The sequence below is a fragment of the Zonotrichia albicollis genome, chromosome 3 (genome assembly GCF_047830755.1).
Source record: "Zonotrichia albicollis isolate bZonAlb1 chromosome 3, bZonAlb1.hap1, whole genome shotgun sequence".
Taxonomy (NCBI): domain Eukaryota; kingdom Metazoa; phylum Chordata; class Aves; order Passeriformes; family Passerellidae; genus Zonotrichia; species Zonotrichia albicollis.
In genome coordinates this window covers 30,081,565-30,097,631 of record NC_133821.1, presented here as the reverse complement: position 1 = coordinate 30,097,631, position 16,067 = coordinate 30,081,565, and the positions used below count along the sequence as shown (strand labels likewise).

Sequence of the window (16,067 nt, the reverse complement as noted above, 5' to 3'; positions counted from 1 at the left end):
TTTACATGGTAATAAACATGTTTTAGGGTAAATCATCCTTCTTTTAATTTAGCTACTCTTGTCTTCTGCTGGTGAGTTCTATGGGTAAGACTCAGCCAGTGAGAGGAAGGCATTGAAACTGTGGAGAGAGCTCTTCCAATCTTCAGGTGAAGACAACTGGTTATCTAGAGCTGTCTTTAAAAATACACTGATAGTGTATTTGAGAAGAATCCAAGGCAGAAAATTCTATTGGCAAAGAGTGAAAAATAATATTGTGTATTGCTTTTTCTAAAATGTTCCTGGGTGCTGCAGTATCATTGCTAAAGGTCAGGGTGTAAATCCAGCTTTATCAGTGGAAGGTACTCATCCTACAGAAGACAAATTCAGAGGAATAGTTTAGTCCAGGCTGAGGCAAATTTCATTTTTGTGTTTTCTGTGAGCTCTCTGAATTTGGAGATTTAGGGTAAAGGAGGCAAGACATAAGGGTTGCACATCAGCTACCTGCCAGGAATTGTGCCTATACTGGGGTTGTTGTTAGCTTTTATCTTGGAGAAGTAACACTCTCAAAACTGGAAGGATAGACAGACAAACAGGCCTCTGTGCAAATATTTCTGTAAAGAAGCGGTACTGTTCACAACTGGAGCTCCTCAGTGTTGTTTTAGCAAGACAAATTACAAAGCCATAAATTGTGTCCTACATTAAAAGGGAAGGTGAATGATGCCTGGGCTTGTTTGAAAGGGGCAGAATGGTGGTGGTGCCACAGGGATGGCCATGTGTGAGTATTGCTGCTTAATGGCCTCTGCCTGTAGACAATCTGCTAAAATGTTCTACAGGAATTTATTTTGAGAAGTAAATTGATTAATTGATGAGTGATTGATTGATTGATTGATTGATACAAAATTGATATTCTGTCATTGCAATTTGAGGAGTCAAGAGCAAAACTGGATTTTCTTCTCGCCGTTGCACCTCATGTCATGAACTGAAGTAATTTGTTCTACAGCTTCCTGGAGAACATGTTTTCATGCTTAAACCCTGAGTGTAAGAGTCCATTCAATATTTTAGTGATGTAGCTCAGCTTATTAACAGTGAAGTAAAATACTGTGCTGAAAACCAAACACAAAACTGAGTGAAGACCGAAGAAGATCATCTGCCTTGTGTGTTTTTAAGAAAATTATGGCAGATAATTATTTTACTTTCCCCCCTTTTGCAATACTGTGTCAAGAAATTAGTTAACTGATTAAATCTTCATTTCTCGAGTTATGAACAGATCTCTGGTGTCCTGGGTAACACAGCAGGTTTAGTTTGAACTTGGCAGGTCGGGATGATCTGTTGTACTCCTTAAATACAGCAGATGTCTTAAAAATCACCTCTTTAGCAAGTGGTCTGTGAATCAGCAAGACAAAGTGTGTGGGGTTCCTCTTTGGCTTTTTAAGATAGTTTAATTTATGTCTAGACTTGGTATTAAGCAATATTAAAAATCAGTTCCCCACAGCCTTACCTACTAGGGCCAAAGATTGAATGTGTCATAGATAGTGCACAGAACTGCACACCTTGAGGTTGTCTTCTCTGTTCAGATCAGAAAAAATGCTTAGTTAACTTTTTAATTTTTCTTATTTCCTTAATATCTGTTTATTTTCAGGACCTTTGTCCTGGCTGGTGCTATATGATATGGACTCATAGATTGCCTTCAGAGTGTGTATTGAATGATTTATTATCACTCTATGGGTGCAGAATTTTCAGTTTCTTACATTATTTGGATTAATATATTTATATTTACTACAATTTAAAATCTATATTGCTAATTTTGGAAAATTCAGGCTACTGGAAGCTTAAGATAGATATATATATATATAATGTATATGTGTGTGTGTATATATATATATATGTATGTATGTGTGTGTGTGTGTTACTTGAGAAGCTGTCATTTCCTCACTCCTCCTTTCCACGAGTTCCCAAAATCTCTGTATCCAGTACGAAAAATAAACCTGTTGTTAGAAAGAGCAGATATTTTGAGGGGAAATACTTGTGTAGTTTCTTTAAATTCAAGGTCAATAAATAAGAAATAAAATGGATTTTAGAAGTTTTCAAGCTGCTGGCATCTTTTCTGAGTGCCCCAATTATGAGGTATTTGCAGAAGATGTTTGGAATCCATGTGAGTTTTTGCATGTTTTACAAATCCTCCCATCTTGGAAGGCAAAGCCAGAAAGTATTCAATGCAGGCAGGAAGCTCTGTGAAGTTTTGTAGGGATTAGAAGCTGGAAAATCACAGGTTCTAGTAGCTTGGTCTGTGTATCAGCATCTCTCACTGCTTTGGGTCTGGGATACTTGTGGAAAGGTGTGATTAACTCCTCCATTCATAAACCCCTTTTTTCCTCCTAACCCAGTGAAACCATCACAGATGTCATCAAAATAGTGGAGCAGCAAGGAACAGATGCATGGTGGGCCCTCCCTATTGAACAACTCTTGTCAAAAGAGGCTGTAGCAAAGGTAAACTTGTGACTTCAGGTACAGCAGGTGCTCAAGACAGTTGAGTGATGGGAAATAATAGAAAAATTTTGTTTATTCCCATGATACTCTTCAGTCTTGTACCCTCATTGCAAAAGGAATGTTCCAAAACTGAGATCTGAGTGGGGCAGAACACACACACAATTGGATTTTTGCTGTTAATTCAGGGCAGAAATCTCCATCCTCCTCTTAGATCAGGAGGAAAGTGACATCCTAATTAACCAAATTATGAGCTCAAATATGTATTAGGTCTTGGTCATTAAGATGGATTAGAATTTTTATTTAGTTCTTCCTAACTTTTTATTGTCCTTTAAGAATTGTGTACTTAAGCTACCACAAAGCTGTAGTGTTACTGTGCCATTTGAGATCTTCTTAGTAATTTTTCCTTGCCCTACCTTGAGTTTCCATCAGTAATTATCTGAAAACTCTTGTCAAAAATTACCTCCAGTATTTTGTGTTCACTCACAAAGTTGGTAACAGAACCTGTACAAAACTGGTCCAGAAACAAAATTTGCTTTCTTTCTAGCTTTGAAAAGCATTGATGATGTAGAGTATTCTATTTGCCTTATTTAATAATTGTTCTCTCAATTGTTCTCTAGGCTGGTGGTCATGATGTTTCGGATTATGTCAAGGGACAGGATGTCCTAGACATTTGGTTTGACAGTGGAACTTCCTGGGCTCATGTTTTGGAAGGTAAAGAATTCCTATGTTGATCCTTATTTTAAAATACTTGGAGAGCAAAATGTAACTGTTCTGTGTGACACTGTTGGTGTCAGCACAACTGAGGCAGATTATGCCATCAGCGGGCTGTGACTTTTAAAGCGGCTTTTGCTTGTAAAGATAAGGATTTAATGTTGGCAAACTCATTTTCAGCATAATTAAAGTTGAGGTTTTTCTAATATGCTGCTCTAATGATTCTGACATGTTGTGTACTGTGTAACTGCTGATCACCTCATACTTGCTTTGAGTGGAGAAGTCTCATGGCACAGACAGCCAAGGTACTTTGCTGCTACTTGGTACTCCTAAATTGTTTTTAGTTAACAAATTTCAGTCTGTGCTTGTCTGTGCTGTTTGAAGCAAATAGCACAGACAAATAGCAAAGACTGAGATCAGCTGCTGAGTCCAAGTTTTATAATTTAAAAGTGTAGGTGTGCTTTTTCACTTCTCATTGCTTTCAGTAACTAAAGCAGTATATTGTGGCTTAAAATATTTATACTTGCTATATGCTATTTATGGCTCCTACTGCCAGTAGTTGCTACTTAGTAGGTAGCAAATAGATATTTGTATAAAAAGATGTAAAATACACACTGTTTGCCTGAAGGATAGTGCAAAGTCAGGAGTCTTTTCTAAAGGAGGAGTCTGGTGCCATACATCAAGTCTGTTGGACTTTAAACCCTCTGTACACAATTGCATGATAACAATCTTGCTGAATTATAAAACACGTTAGTACCAGAGTTTTATTTCTTAGCAACATGGTAAGGCAACGATGTACCATCAGCAAACATTAATTTTCTAGAAGATTTTTACATATATTGAGGTTTATGCTCTTTTAAAATGTTTCTGGTTTGATTTTGAAAGCTATAACAAAGTAGTGGTATTTTATGCAGTTACAAACTTGCATTTTTAAAGAGCTGAACACCTGTCCTCTAATCCTTTGTAAAGGAGATAACTTTTCATAAGGAATAGCAGAATCAAGGCTCTGGATTCGTTGTTAATTTGTGTAAAGCTCCCATATGGATTCTGTAGTGTGTAATAGATGTTTGGATCATCACAATTCAGACTTCTTTCATGGAACTATTACAAGCTGCTCTTCTCTACCTAGTCCTCTCTTTTAATGAAATTTGCTGGAGCTCGGTGTGTGTAAGGCATCATCTTCTGCTGTGTGAGATAACTGGAGTGGCCCCACTGCTGTCAGAGCTGGGGACTGGCTAACCAGCAGTGTAACCTTCTAACCCCATTTATTCTCCAAAATGAATCAAAAATTGCATTACCTTTTCTCTGTGTAACTGAGGCTTCCAGCCACTGCCAGAAGTGAAGTACAGTCTGTGATTCATATCAAATTGCTGGTTTAACTCACCTTTTGTGAAACTTTGCAAGAGACGTTGTTGAATTAAGAGTTTTGTCATCTATTTCCGAAATGTGCTCCAGTTTTTAAAGCTTTTTGTAGAACTTCTTCCAATATCAATGATAATATTATCAATGATAAGGCTTACAGATAGACTAATGGGTGGGGTTGTTTTCTAAAGTACTCTTGGAGGAAAAAAAGATGGAATTCTTGGAGAAATCCAGGATTGCTTAGAGAATGTCATTATGTGAAGAACTAATTTTGTGGTAGGAGATGAATGATAGCAGAGGTTGTTGCTGCCTTCTGTCAGTGTTGGTGGCAGAGGTTCTTTCACAGCACGAGTTACTTTCAGGCTACTACAGGATATAAAAGATGACTAAAACTGAGACTAATGTTTGTTTCACTCTGCCCTGAACTCAAGTTATTGAAAATTCTAAGTCAATGATCTGTTAGTAACTAGCAGGAATAACAGATGTTACAGATCTCCCTGTCAGTTTTCCAGTCTTGTGAAAATAATTCCTTCTCACAGCGTCTCTGTGACTCAGAACTTGGCCGGGGTTTTCAGTGCATTTGCCCCAGCTGTGTCCAAGCTCACTAAAGGAGGTGCAGCTGTTACAAAATGAATCCCTTTGGCTGATGGCCACACAGATTGCTGTCAGCAAAAAAAAAGCAGGTTGGGAAGGGGGTGAAGAGGGGCAAGAAGAGAGATTCTGCTGAATGAGGATAAAGGAATTGCTCAGTGACAGCCAAGTCCAGTGGTGTAAATCATAGGTTGCATTACCTTTTGCCCTTGCACAGTCCTATTTCTAATGCTTGTCCTACTGCATCTCCTTCCAGGGACTGGGCCTATTTCTCATGGACATGGCTTAAAGTTACTCTTGTTCCATTAAATTATGGTTGGCTTCCTTTTTACAGCCTGGGTGTGCCTAAGGGTACCAGTTGTAGCTAAATGACAGATTAACCAAACCATTCTATGTCAGCAGTGGGGCAGCTGTAACTTATACACTAAAATCAGAGATTTGGCTACTAGATTTGTAGTCACAAACCCAAAATTGTACAGCTACAAGTAGACTGTGTGAAATAAACACCACTCACTGGCATCACTGAGAGCAGATCCACAAGTACAACGTTCTCTGAAATTCCCTAAAATTTCTTGGGGATGCTGTTTGCTTTCTTAATACTGTGTTTGCCTAACACTGTTTTCACTGAACAGTTTATTGTTGTGCCCTCTCATCCTGTTTGTTTCTTGCTACACATGCTTCAGACGTGGATAACTGCATTTTCACAATGCTGCTGTGAGGTAGAAGAGTGTTAATACACTGCTTCCAAAAAGAAAGTGTGGTAAAAGCAAAATTTTGTTCAAAAGCATGTGCTAATTTTAAATACTTAATGCTGTGGTGCCCAGCACTTGTTCTGTTGTTCTTTTGCTTTGAAGTTCAGCCTTTTGACAGAGCTCATTTCAGTAGCTCCTTATGGAGCATCAATTTAAGAGACGTCTTAAAATTCTCCTACATTTTCCTCATGGGCAGAGTGCCATCTTCACTACAACTTTGAGATTATTCTTTTTAAAAATATTTCATATAAAAATGTACACTGGACTTTACTGTGATGTGATTTGCCACTGGTAAAAGTCACACAGCTTTTTACCCACAGTTTTGTGGGTATTGCAACGATGGTAGTTTTCAACATCATAACTTTTTTCCCTATCTTATTGGCTAATTTTTAACTGAATGAATGTGATTATTTTACAGCTTGCCTATCTAAGTGTTTAAACTTTTGTGCTGACTGAGAGGCTTGAATTTATCTTAGCTGGTTCATTCCTGGCATTAAAATACATTATGTTTAATCTAAAAGTCAAAGTCTGTAAGATCAAAGATATGGAATCTTGAAATCCAAACCAGAAGGATCATAAATTGTAATTCTCTTTAACGACCTATGTACTATACCTCAGTTAAAATAAACAGAAAAGTCTCTTTGGGATTGTTGGACAGACTTCTCCATTTATTAAAAAAAAAAAAGTGAGCACTGTTGTAATTAATTTTTATATAACAATCACAATTTTAACAAAACTGAGGAAGGGGAGCTACTTATAAGGCAGGTTTTGTAAATGCAAACCCCATGTTTGTATTTTACAGATAAAATGTTCAGGCCTCTGTTAACTTTGCAAGCACCAGTAGCCAGCTTGCCAGATGTACTAGTTCCTGTCAGAAAAGCCCAATCCAGTTTGCTGTTTGTAATCAGTGTTTGTTGAAATTCTTCTCTCCTCCAAGTTCTAACTACTGGCATTTCCATGAAAAGTTCACTTCTCTAAAACCAGTGGCTCATAAACTAGTTGTAAGTAACAAATGTGTTACAGATTTTCTAATGTTACTGTCTTCCTTACCACAAATATTCTTTTTTTAATCTAGTCCTCACAAGTATTTTTGCAGTCTTTAATGCAAAGGTTGCTCCTTACTTACTGTACTTCTAAACCCCAGACTCTTTGTAGATTTCCTTGACTGAATGAGCCGATGTGTAAAAACCATGATATCCACCCACACATTTTTCCTGTGCTACCTGGAACTGTGTGGCCTTGACCTTTGTAATGTTGAACTTCCCTTTATTGCAGGATGGATCTAATATTGAAACTTCCATTAAGTTAAACAAATAAATCAAGTGTGTCAGCGCAGAAAGAAGCATTGTCTCAGGGGTCGTAGGAAGAGGAAAAGAGGAGACAGTGAATAAAAATTGAGTAGAGAAACTTCTGTCTGAATACTGAGAAAGCAACACCATCAACTTGCAGAATCAAAACTAAACTCCTGACAAATATGTGTATGGTTTTGCATCTTTGTAGGCTTTGACTTGCATGTTCTGCTGTGTTCACATTACTCTGTTCTCACTCTGGTGACCTGTCTAGGATTGCTTAGGACAAGGAGGGACTTCTTGAGTCAACAAGTTTGTACCTTTTTGTACAGCGACTGAATTCCACCAGTAAAGCCATTTTAACTGTGCTGTCCTCTCTCAACCCTGTGGAATAGCTGGGTTAGCTCTTCTGCTTTTAATGTGCAGTCAGGCTAACACCCTGCCTGCCTTACAGCCCAGTTTTCCTCTAAAGTACTCATTAGCTGCACATTCCTCTTTTGTTCTATGTCTGTATTTACAGGGAATAATATTTCTACTCAGACTTCCCAAGCCAGGCTTTTCCAGAGGCCTCTATCCCCAACAGGCTTTCTTGTTTCCCACATTGTCCTAACTCGTTCCCAAAGTTTTTAATCTTCCTGGAATACCAGTGACCAAAAATGTACATTCTGTCACAGGTGAGCTGTGGTCACTGCCAAAGCTACCTGTTCTCCTCTGTAAATGCCTTTCATGGGCTGGTTGGGCACCTTATCTCTTGCCTTGTGCCTTGAGTAATTCCAAATGGGAATTAATTCCAAAGTATGTGGACTTTTCTTGCGTATTGCAGTTTGTTTAGGAGCACTTGAAAAGTATTCTGAGGACTTCTGTGAAGCAATCTGAGCATGATAGCTTTTTTTCATAATTTTGCCATTTAGTTCAGGAGAGAGCGAGCTTATTTGTTAAATTCTGGAGCGTGGCAGGTTTTGGATTCTTTTAAAAATTTCAATACTAATGAATCCCTTGTATCATGGTTAAGTAACCACACACCATTTACTTACTGGGTTTAAAAAGCAAGATAAATGTTACTAATCACTTTCAGAGATTTTTTGTGTTAATTGTTGTAAGATACAAGGCCTGATATTTCAAATAAAACGTTCTGGTTTTTAAAGGTGCAGATCAGAGAGCAGATACATACCTTGAAGGAAAAGACCAGCTGGGAGGTTGGTTTCAGTCCTCTCTCTTAACCAGTGTGGCAGCAAGGAAAAAGGCACCATACAAGTAAGTGTGTGGATTGCAAATACATTTCTAGTCCATTTATTGAATATTGGGCTTTTGGAAATGTGCACAGTAGTGTATAAACAAGAGAAATCAAACCAGTACCAAGTATCTGATTTGTGTTCTTATATTATTAGTATAAAGGTTTTCTCATAGTAGATTGTAATTCATTTACTGTTATTTTCTATCATAATTCTAATAATGTTTTCATTCTTAGTAATTTAGGAATTATCAGATACAAGGGGCTTTTTGCTATCTCTCCCACTCCCACAATTAAAGAAATTCTTTGGGAAGCCCAGTGTGCAAATCTCCCAAGATCACTGACTTGTGAATTCAACATTAGGCTGTAGGGAGTTGGGAATAGCTGTGTGCTTGTGTTCTGCTGGAGCTGTGGAACACCATTTATCTACTGGAAGATGGAGAGAATAGGGAAGGGGAATGTGGCTCAGCTGCAAGGAGGCTGTGCAATTTTGAGAAATGTATTGGCTTAAAAAGTAAATAATGCTTTAGTCTTTATTTAATCTGAAATACTCATGCCCTAGATATCTAAACAATCTTACAGAACAAAATTAAATGAGGAAAATAAAGTTGTTTGCTCTCTGTGGATGGTAGTACAGGGTATATTCATGGTTGGTTGAACTCAGGATGGATGGAGCCTCAGACTCAACAAAACAGGGTTTCTGTGTGCATTGACTTAAGAATATCCTCATTAGAAATCAATTCTTAGCATAGATTTTTCCCTGGGATTTTGTTTTCACTAAAATCTTTCCTGCAGGACTCTGGTGGTTCATGGCTTTACTGTTGGCGAGAAAGGGGAGAAGATGTCTAAGTCTGTTGGCAACGTGGTTGACCCTGATGTCGTCATCAATGGAGGCGAAGTAGGTCAAGCTCCTGAGTTTCTCAGAACTGCCACTCAAAACCTTTCACTGCCAGATTCTACAGCTGTCTTGTGGCAGAACTCTGTCAGGCTCTGCTTTGGCTATACTGCAGTTCCACTTGGCTGGTCTGAAAACCTTGACTTGTGCTGCTTTTGCTGGAGTGCAAGAAAACCCCTCACCTTCACTCTCTACTAAGAGAAAAGAAAATTATTCAGAGGTTGTAGGATGGTTCCTTTTTACCAGTGTTGATGGAGTAATGGAGAAGAGGAATAATAAAAACAAACAAAAAATTAAAATAATGAAACTCTGCTGGGAGACTGACTGAAGTTTACCAAGTATGGCAGCGGAGCAGTCAGATGTAGCAGCTGCACCCCAGCAGTCTCTCTGCTCTCAGGCTGTCATTGTCTCTGGAAACTTCATTCCCTGGTCAGGGAGGTTGCACTGCAGTGCATTCATATGCTCTGAATTTCCGTCCTTCCCCAGTCCCACTGTTGCTGTTTCTGAGGCTGCTGAGCAGATTTTGCAACTCACTAGACAAAAGAATCAATCCTTGCATGACTTGCTTATCTGGTTAATTAAAACACACAATTGTTCCTATGCTTTCACAAAGGAGAAAAGCCGTTTTCAGAGTTGAAAACAGTGTGAAGGGGAAGAAAAACCTATATAGTTTTAGATACTAACAATGCTGTTTTAATGAGAAGCATTCAGTGGAATTAAGGCTGCAGATGAGTTTCTCTCAGCTTACCTAGGTTCTAGCACTGCCTGTACAGAGAGTGCTGCAGGTGTGGGTTACTAAAAGAAGGGGAAGCCTCCAAGCACAGTAGCCTCTGGGCACATAAAATTATAGGTAGTCCTGCACGGAACAGGAGTTGGACTGGATCCCTATGGATCCCTTTCAGCTGGAGCTATTCTATGGCTCTGTGCTTTCCTGTCTGCCCTCAGGATCACACCAAGGATCCTCCATACGGTGCCGATGTTCTCCGCTGGTGGGTGGCGGAATCCAATGTTTTCACAGAGGTGATGATTGGGCCTCTGGTGCTCAGTGCTGCCAGAGATGACATCAACAAGGTAAGAGCCACCACTGCCAACACTGTTTATCCCAACAACAGGTTCTCTGTGTCTTGCTTGCAAAGTTTTCTAGTCTTTAGCCTAAAGAAACCTTTTCCAAGCTTATTTAGGGAGGTACTACTGCTTTTTACACCTGTGGGTCAAATTGTAAAGTATGCTGAGAAAAGACTCATTTCACAGCTTTGTGCTTTGTGAAAACAGCCAGTCGTTATTTTTCTGTAGGTCCTTTTGCCCTGTGTTCTTTATGATGCCTTTGTAACTATTCACACAATCATTTTGAAAAGCAGTCAATTTTAAATAGTGATGGAACATGAGCATTTTGTGTTTAATCTAAAGTGAAGGCTAATAATGTTTAATTGCTCTGGGTTGTTCTAGCTCCGGAACACTCTACGCTTCATGCTGGGAAATGTGGAGGGCTTCAACCCAGAGACAGATTCCATCCCCCCTGCAGAGATGTACATAGTGGATCAATACATGCTGCATTTACTGCACGAATATGGCAGCAAGGTAAGGGGAATTGTGTTTAGATGAACATGTGTGCAATGTTTTCCATTGGCTTTATTTTCTTTAGATGTGTGAGTAAAATGTGTGTGTCAAGCAGGTGCATTACAACCACAAAGGATCCTTCAATGCAGTGAGCACTCCTTTAAGCCCATCTCAATTTTTGAGGAAGACTTTTAAAATTCTTAACTTGGACATCAACCAGATTTTCGCACTCACTGCCTAAGGGCTCAAATTAGAAGTCTTTAAAAATAGTTAGATATTAAAAAAAACAAACCCAAAAACTAGAGCTTTGGACATTTGCTGTTGTACAGAACTTTGACATTTCTGTCACTCAGAACCATTTTGCTGAAACCATGGGCATGTTTCTGGGGTTTCCCCTTTTCTTTCCACTCAGACTTGAATGGAAATTATTTCTTTGGCATAAGTGTTAAGTGACTTAACTTTTTTCCCCTCCAACAACCTTTTAAAGTTTCTGCCAGACCTTTTGCCACTCATTCCATTTCCTGTAAATTTAGTTTATCAGGGGGTGTGTGATGCAAACCAATGCACTGTTCTTACCTCCCTCTCCCAGGTTACAGAAGCTTACAAACAATATGATTATAGCAAAGTTGTTCGACTGCTGCAATCATTCTGTTCCAGAAGCTTGTCTAACTTCTATTTCAGCATGATCAAGGATAGGTGAGTTCCTTCCTGCTGCCTTTGAAAGGGAAAAAAGGAATGGGTCTGAGATGGAGGTAATAAGGTTCCACGTGAATGCTGAGTGAACACAGGTATCTCCAAGGACCTCTCAGTGCATTCAGCTGAGTGGCTGTCATTGTTGTGCTCTCTTCTGTCCGCTGCTGGTACTGAACACTTTAAAAGGTCATCAAACGAGCACATTTAAAACCAAATAAAGATTTAAAGACTGAGTCTTGGATCTATATTTTTACCCAGAAAGAGTGTGCATCTGAATTTGGGAAGACAGGAGGAGAAAGGCTTTTAGCAGTTAGCTGTGCAACTCAGCCTATTTATCTGGTTTTTTAGATCAGTGGAAGAATGTTAAGGCTGTGACCGATACTTGTGTAAATGTGCAAGGGCTGTTTCATGGGGTAGGAGGGGGGGAGGTTATACTGATCTGTAGTTGCCAGAACATGAGTAAAGGAGGAGTGGGGGGAAAAGAAGCCCTAATGCTGAGGTTTACAGCTGAACCAAAGGGCTGACAGCTGCAGGCTCAGCTCCCTAAGGACAGATTCTCTCTCCCCCAATTACCATGTAGAGAATCTCCTTTCCTGTGACAAACTCCTTTCCTGTGGCTGCAGATACACATGGTCCTGCCTGCAGCTCACTGTGCTTTCCTAGGGAAAGGCACTCCAGAAAAGCTTTCCTTACTTACAAAGGCTGGGCGGGTCAGACTTCTGCATGTCCACTGGCAGTCCCAGAAGCGTGGCTCTTGAGCAGAAACATGAACATAGGAATACCTTCCAGCTTTCCCTGCTGTCTTGCAGGCTCTACTGCGAAGAAGCCAAGGATCCTAAGCGTCGTTCGTGTCAAACCGTGCTGGCAGAGGCTCTGGACATCATCATCCGCTCCTTTGCACCCATCCTGCCCCACTTGGCAGAGGAGGTGTTTCAGTACATCCCTTACAAGAAAAGTAAAGCACATACCCACTGCTAAGCAATTCCTTTAGTGCACTGTTTAATTGCACAGTTATAAGGAATGCAATTACAGAAATATGCCGTTCTTTTTTATTCATTTCATAAACACCCAAATAGACTAAAATAAGAATTGCTTTGTTTTGCTTTCAAGACTCAGAGGGTGTGTTTCGTACTGGCTGGATTAATGCAAGCTCAGCATGGAAGAAGCCTGGCATTGAGGAAGCAATAGAAGGTGCATGTGCAATGAGAGAGTCCTTCCTTGGATCCATCTCTGGCAAGAACTCTTTGGAATATGAAGTCATCATTGTAATTGAGCCTGGATTGCTGTTTGAATTAATGGAGGTAAAAAAATGCAACTAAGAGTAGTGTTGTCTGTGTGAAAACTTTCTTCTGCTTTGTACTTACCACTCACAGAACGGTTCAGGTGGAAGGCACTGCTGGAGCCTGTACAGCACAGCTCCTTGCTCAGGCCTCTGTCCATTGGTTTTTGGATAGTTCTGAGGATGGAGATCCTGCCAGCTCTCTGGGCTGCCTGTGCCAGTATTTGACCACCCTCACAATAAAAAATCAGCTTTGGTTTCTTGGAGGAGGACCCCCTTTACCCCCCTGGCAATGCTCCAATGCAGCATCCCAAGGTGGGATGCTGCTGTCCCTGTCCCTGGCTTATGGGCAGCTGCCTGGCCCTCAGGCCCCTTTCTCTTGGCCACTGCACTTAAAGTCTGTCCTCCTCCTCCTAGCAGGAGTAAATCAGACTCTTGGTTCAAACCATCCACTCTGATTAGGAGCCACAGCTCAGCATTTATTTTCTAGACTGGATGTTGCTGAGAAACAAAACCAAGTTTCAAGTCTGAAAGCTCTCTGTCCCCCAGGCACTGCAGGCTGAAGAAACTTCCAGTGTTTCCCAGCTAAATGAGATAATGATGGCTTCCCAGACAACCCTGCTGAGTGAGTTCCCCAAAGAAATACCTTCAGATGCAAACATCACAAAAGGGACCTTTCTGATTAACTTGGAAGGTAAGAAAACCATTCCAGACAGACTCCTGCACTACAACACAGGGTTGTTCATGGCTACATGAGAGAGTCTTACCTACAGCTCCAGCCTCTCTCTCAGCAATTCCACTTTCTTTGACAGGTGGTGATATCTGTGAACAATCTTCATACAAAGTTATAGCCCAACCCATTGCCAAAGCAAAATGCCCTCGCTGCAGGAGATACATGGCCGAGTCCTCAAGCACTCCCTGCCCACGGTGCCTCCAAGTCCTTGCTGCTGGAAAGGGGAGCACGTGAAGACAAAATGCCTATGCAAAAGCTGCTCCCAAGTGGCTGAAGCAGCAGGTCTGCAAACTGGAACCTGTAGAAGCAGATGCTTAAGCCCCAGCCTGAGCAGGAGGTATCATGTATTTTTGGGGAACCTTATATGTGTGTGTGTATATATATATAAATATATATATATACACTACTTGTGTATATCATTTTTCAGCTTAATAAAAAGAGTGGTTAAAAATAACTGTGATTTACTTGTTCTTAGCAACCTGTGTTCTGTGGCAGTTCACTTCCATTTAAGATAAAATCTGAACCAGCTCTTGTTTAATTTTTATACTGGCAGCTGGTAGTTCAGCATAACCCCAGAGAGCCAGTCCTCTTTACAAAACAGAAGAGAAAATGGTGACCATCATTCCCCTGAAAGGAAGGAAAAGACAAAATGAAACCTCAAATTTTATTTAATCAATTTACACAAATCCACAGCAAAATAAACACAAAATAGCACTATATACAGAGTATTACTTACAGTACATTACAGATTTGATTGGTGTAGTGTGTCAGCTCTGACATGATACTCAGTTACAGTAAATTCCTTTACACAGCTGTACCAGGATAGAGGAATGTAATGCAGCTAAGGAACACTCTGCTTTCCTCAGGCTCCATGATGCCCAAATCTCATGCTCACTCATTTCTGCAGAAATGTGAGGTGTTGTCAGGCAAGGTGGTCACAATACCGCCTCTTCCATTTTTCCTTTACAGCTGTTTTAACCTCAGTTATGGAAGTCAGTAAAGAAGTACAATAGAACATTTTACTGGAATTCTGGCTGTTCTTTGCTCTGTCTGTAGGAAGTCAAACATTCACTATCAAGGCAAGAATCCTTCACCAGCTGCCTTGGAGTGCAGTGATCAGGAAGTGGGGCTGCAGAACAGATGGAGGAGGCTGTGTGGAGCAAGCCACCTGCATGGCCTTTTTGGGGGGGAAGGCAAACCCTTCGATAACAGCAGCACATACTTCAGAAAGACAAGACTCAATTCCAAATTCTGCCTCTAGCAAGACAGAATATTCCACATGTTTCTTACATGTAATGCAGGAAGAGCAGGTTACAGGATGGAGCTGGTAATTTCAGCTGACAAAGACAAAAAGTTTACACCAATTTCATTTTTCTCTCCTGGCTTCCTTCAGACAAGTAGTGAACAGGAGTCACTAATGCCAGATAACCATGTTCAACACCATTCCAATAGTGAAAATACTCACTATAGGATTCCCTGTAGGTACCATCAATGCAGTGTGGGTTTTAAGGCTGAAGTACTCAGTACTATCAATCTTCAGAGAAGTTAGATCAACTTTCTAAGCATTTTTGACTACAAGTTAACATGTGCAGAGATTCATAGCATACTACATCTCCTACAGTGATAAGATGAAGGAAAAATCTTACAGTAAGACATTCCTTGACCTACTTAAACTCAGCAGAGCTTAATAATAATGGAGAGGGATGTAAATCCAGTTGTAGCTGAAGCCCAATGCCCCAGAGACAGCACGGGGAGAGCTGGACTAGAAGTCCATACTCATATGTCTGGAGAGTTGGGTTCTCCTTCCCAGGCTGCTCTCCCTTTTGCCTAAGGCCCCAGCACATTTCATCCAACATCAAGTGCAGTTGTCATTGCCACATAATGCAGTTACAAGGCGTGAGCCCAACACCAACTCGAGCTTCTGAAAAAGCAGTATTGGCTTTACATGGTAACTTAGAGACTGAGGTTCTTCTTGGGTCTAATTCTAAAGTTGCTTTTGGAAAACAAATCATACATGGAACATTGAAAGTGCAGCAGTTACTGCCAACATGAAATACAGAATTTCACAAGATGTGACTGTGTTGTGAGAGTAAAACTGCTGGCAAATATACCCAATTCAAACAACTGCATAAAGCGCTCAAGTCAGAAATAAATAACAAAGCAGTTCAGATACTGACAAGTGTACTAGAAACTAAACATATTCTTACTAGTGTAAAATTTAAAATATACTCCAATTTAAAATTACCTTCTGAAATTCTGGGATGGGGAGCATTGTTCTTCTTGTTGCTTAACCAGAGCCCTGTGGAATTTCTTCCCATGAAGTTCAGCTCTGCGTAGGAGCGTGCCCTGCTCCGCCAGCGCTCAGGCGGGAATGGCCTCGACGGCCTCGATGAGGTTGAGGGCCAGGCTGTACTGCCCGTGGTTCTCGGGCAGGTGCTCGATCACCTTGCTCACCAGCCTGGCTGTCGTTGCAACTGGCACTTCCACGTTCTGGATTTCCTGGGGGTC

The 16,067-nt window shown here is 40.4% G+C and overlaps 2 protein-coding genes across 4 annotated transcripts in view; one reads left to right on the top strand and one right to left on the bottom strand.

The window, feature by feature from the left end:
- The window catches only part of IARS2 (isoleucyl-tRNA synthetase 2, mitochondrial), a 27,929-nt gene extending 12,457 nt beyond the window's left edge, over positions 1-15,472 (top strand). Inside the window, exons 13-23 of the mRNA XM_074537042.1 lie at positions 2,364-2,466; positions 3,084-3,177; positions 8,317-8,425; positions 9,198-9,300; positions 10,243-10,368; positions 10,744-10,875; positions 11,444-11,550; positions 12,357-12,502; positions 12,658-12,848; positions 13,376-13,520; positions 13,639-15,472. Coding sequence (XP_074393143.1) covers positions 2,364-2,466; positions 3,084-3,177; positions 8,317-8,425; positions 9,198-9,300; positions 10,243-10,368; positions 10,744-10,875; positions 11,444-11,550; positions 12,357-12,502; positions 12,658-12,848; positions 13,376-13,520; positions 13,639-13,793 — 1,411 coding nt within the window. The 3' untranslated portion in view covers positions 13,794-15,472. The remainder of the gene's footprint in view (positions 1-2,363; positions 2,467-3,083; positions 3,178-8,316; positions 8,426-9,197; positions 9,301-10,242; positions 10,369-10,743; positions 10,876-11,443; positions 11,551-12,356; positions 12,503-12,657; positions 12,849-13,375; positions 13,521-13,638) is intronic.
- The window catches only part of RAB3GAP2 (RAB3 GTPase activating non-catalytic protein subunit 2), a 43,179-nt gene continuing 41,321 nt past the window's right edge, over positions 14,210-16,067 (bottom strand). For all 3 annotated transcript variants that reach the window (XM_074537039.1, XM_074537041.1, XM_074537040.1), the window contains exon 35: positions 14,210-16,067. In XM_074537039.1, the coding sequence (XP_074393140.1) occupies positions 15,921-16,067 (147 nt within the window). In that variant the 3' untranslated portion in view covers positions 14,210-15,920.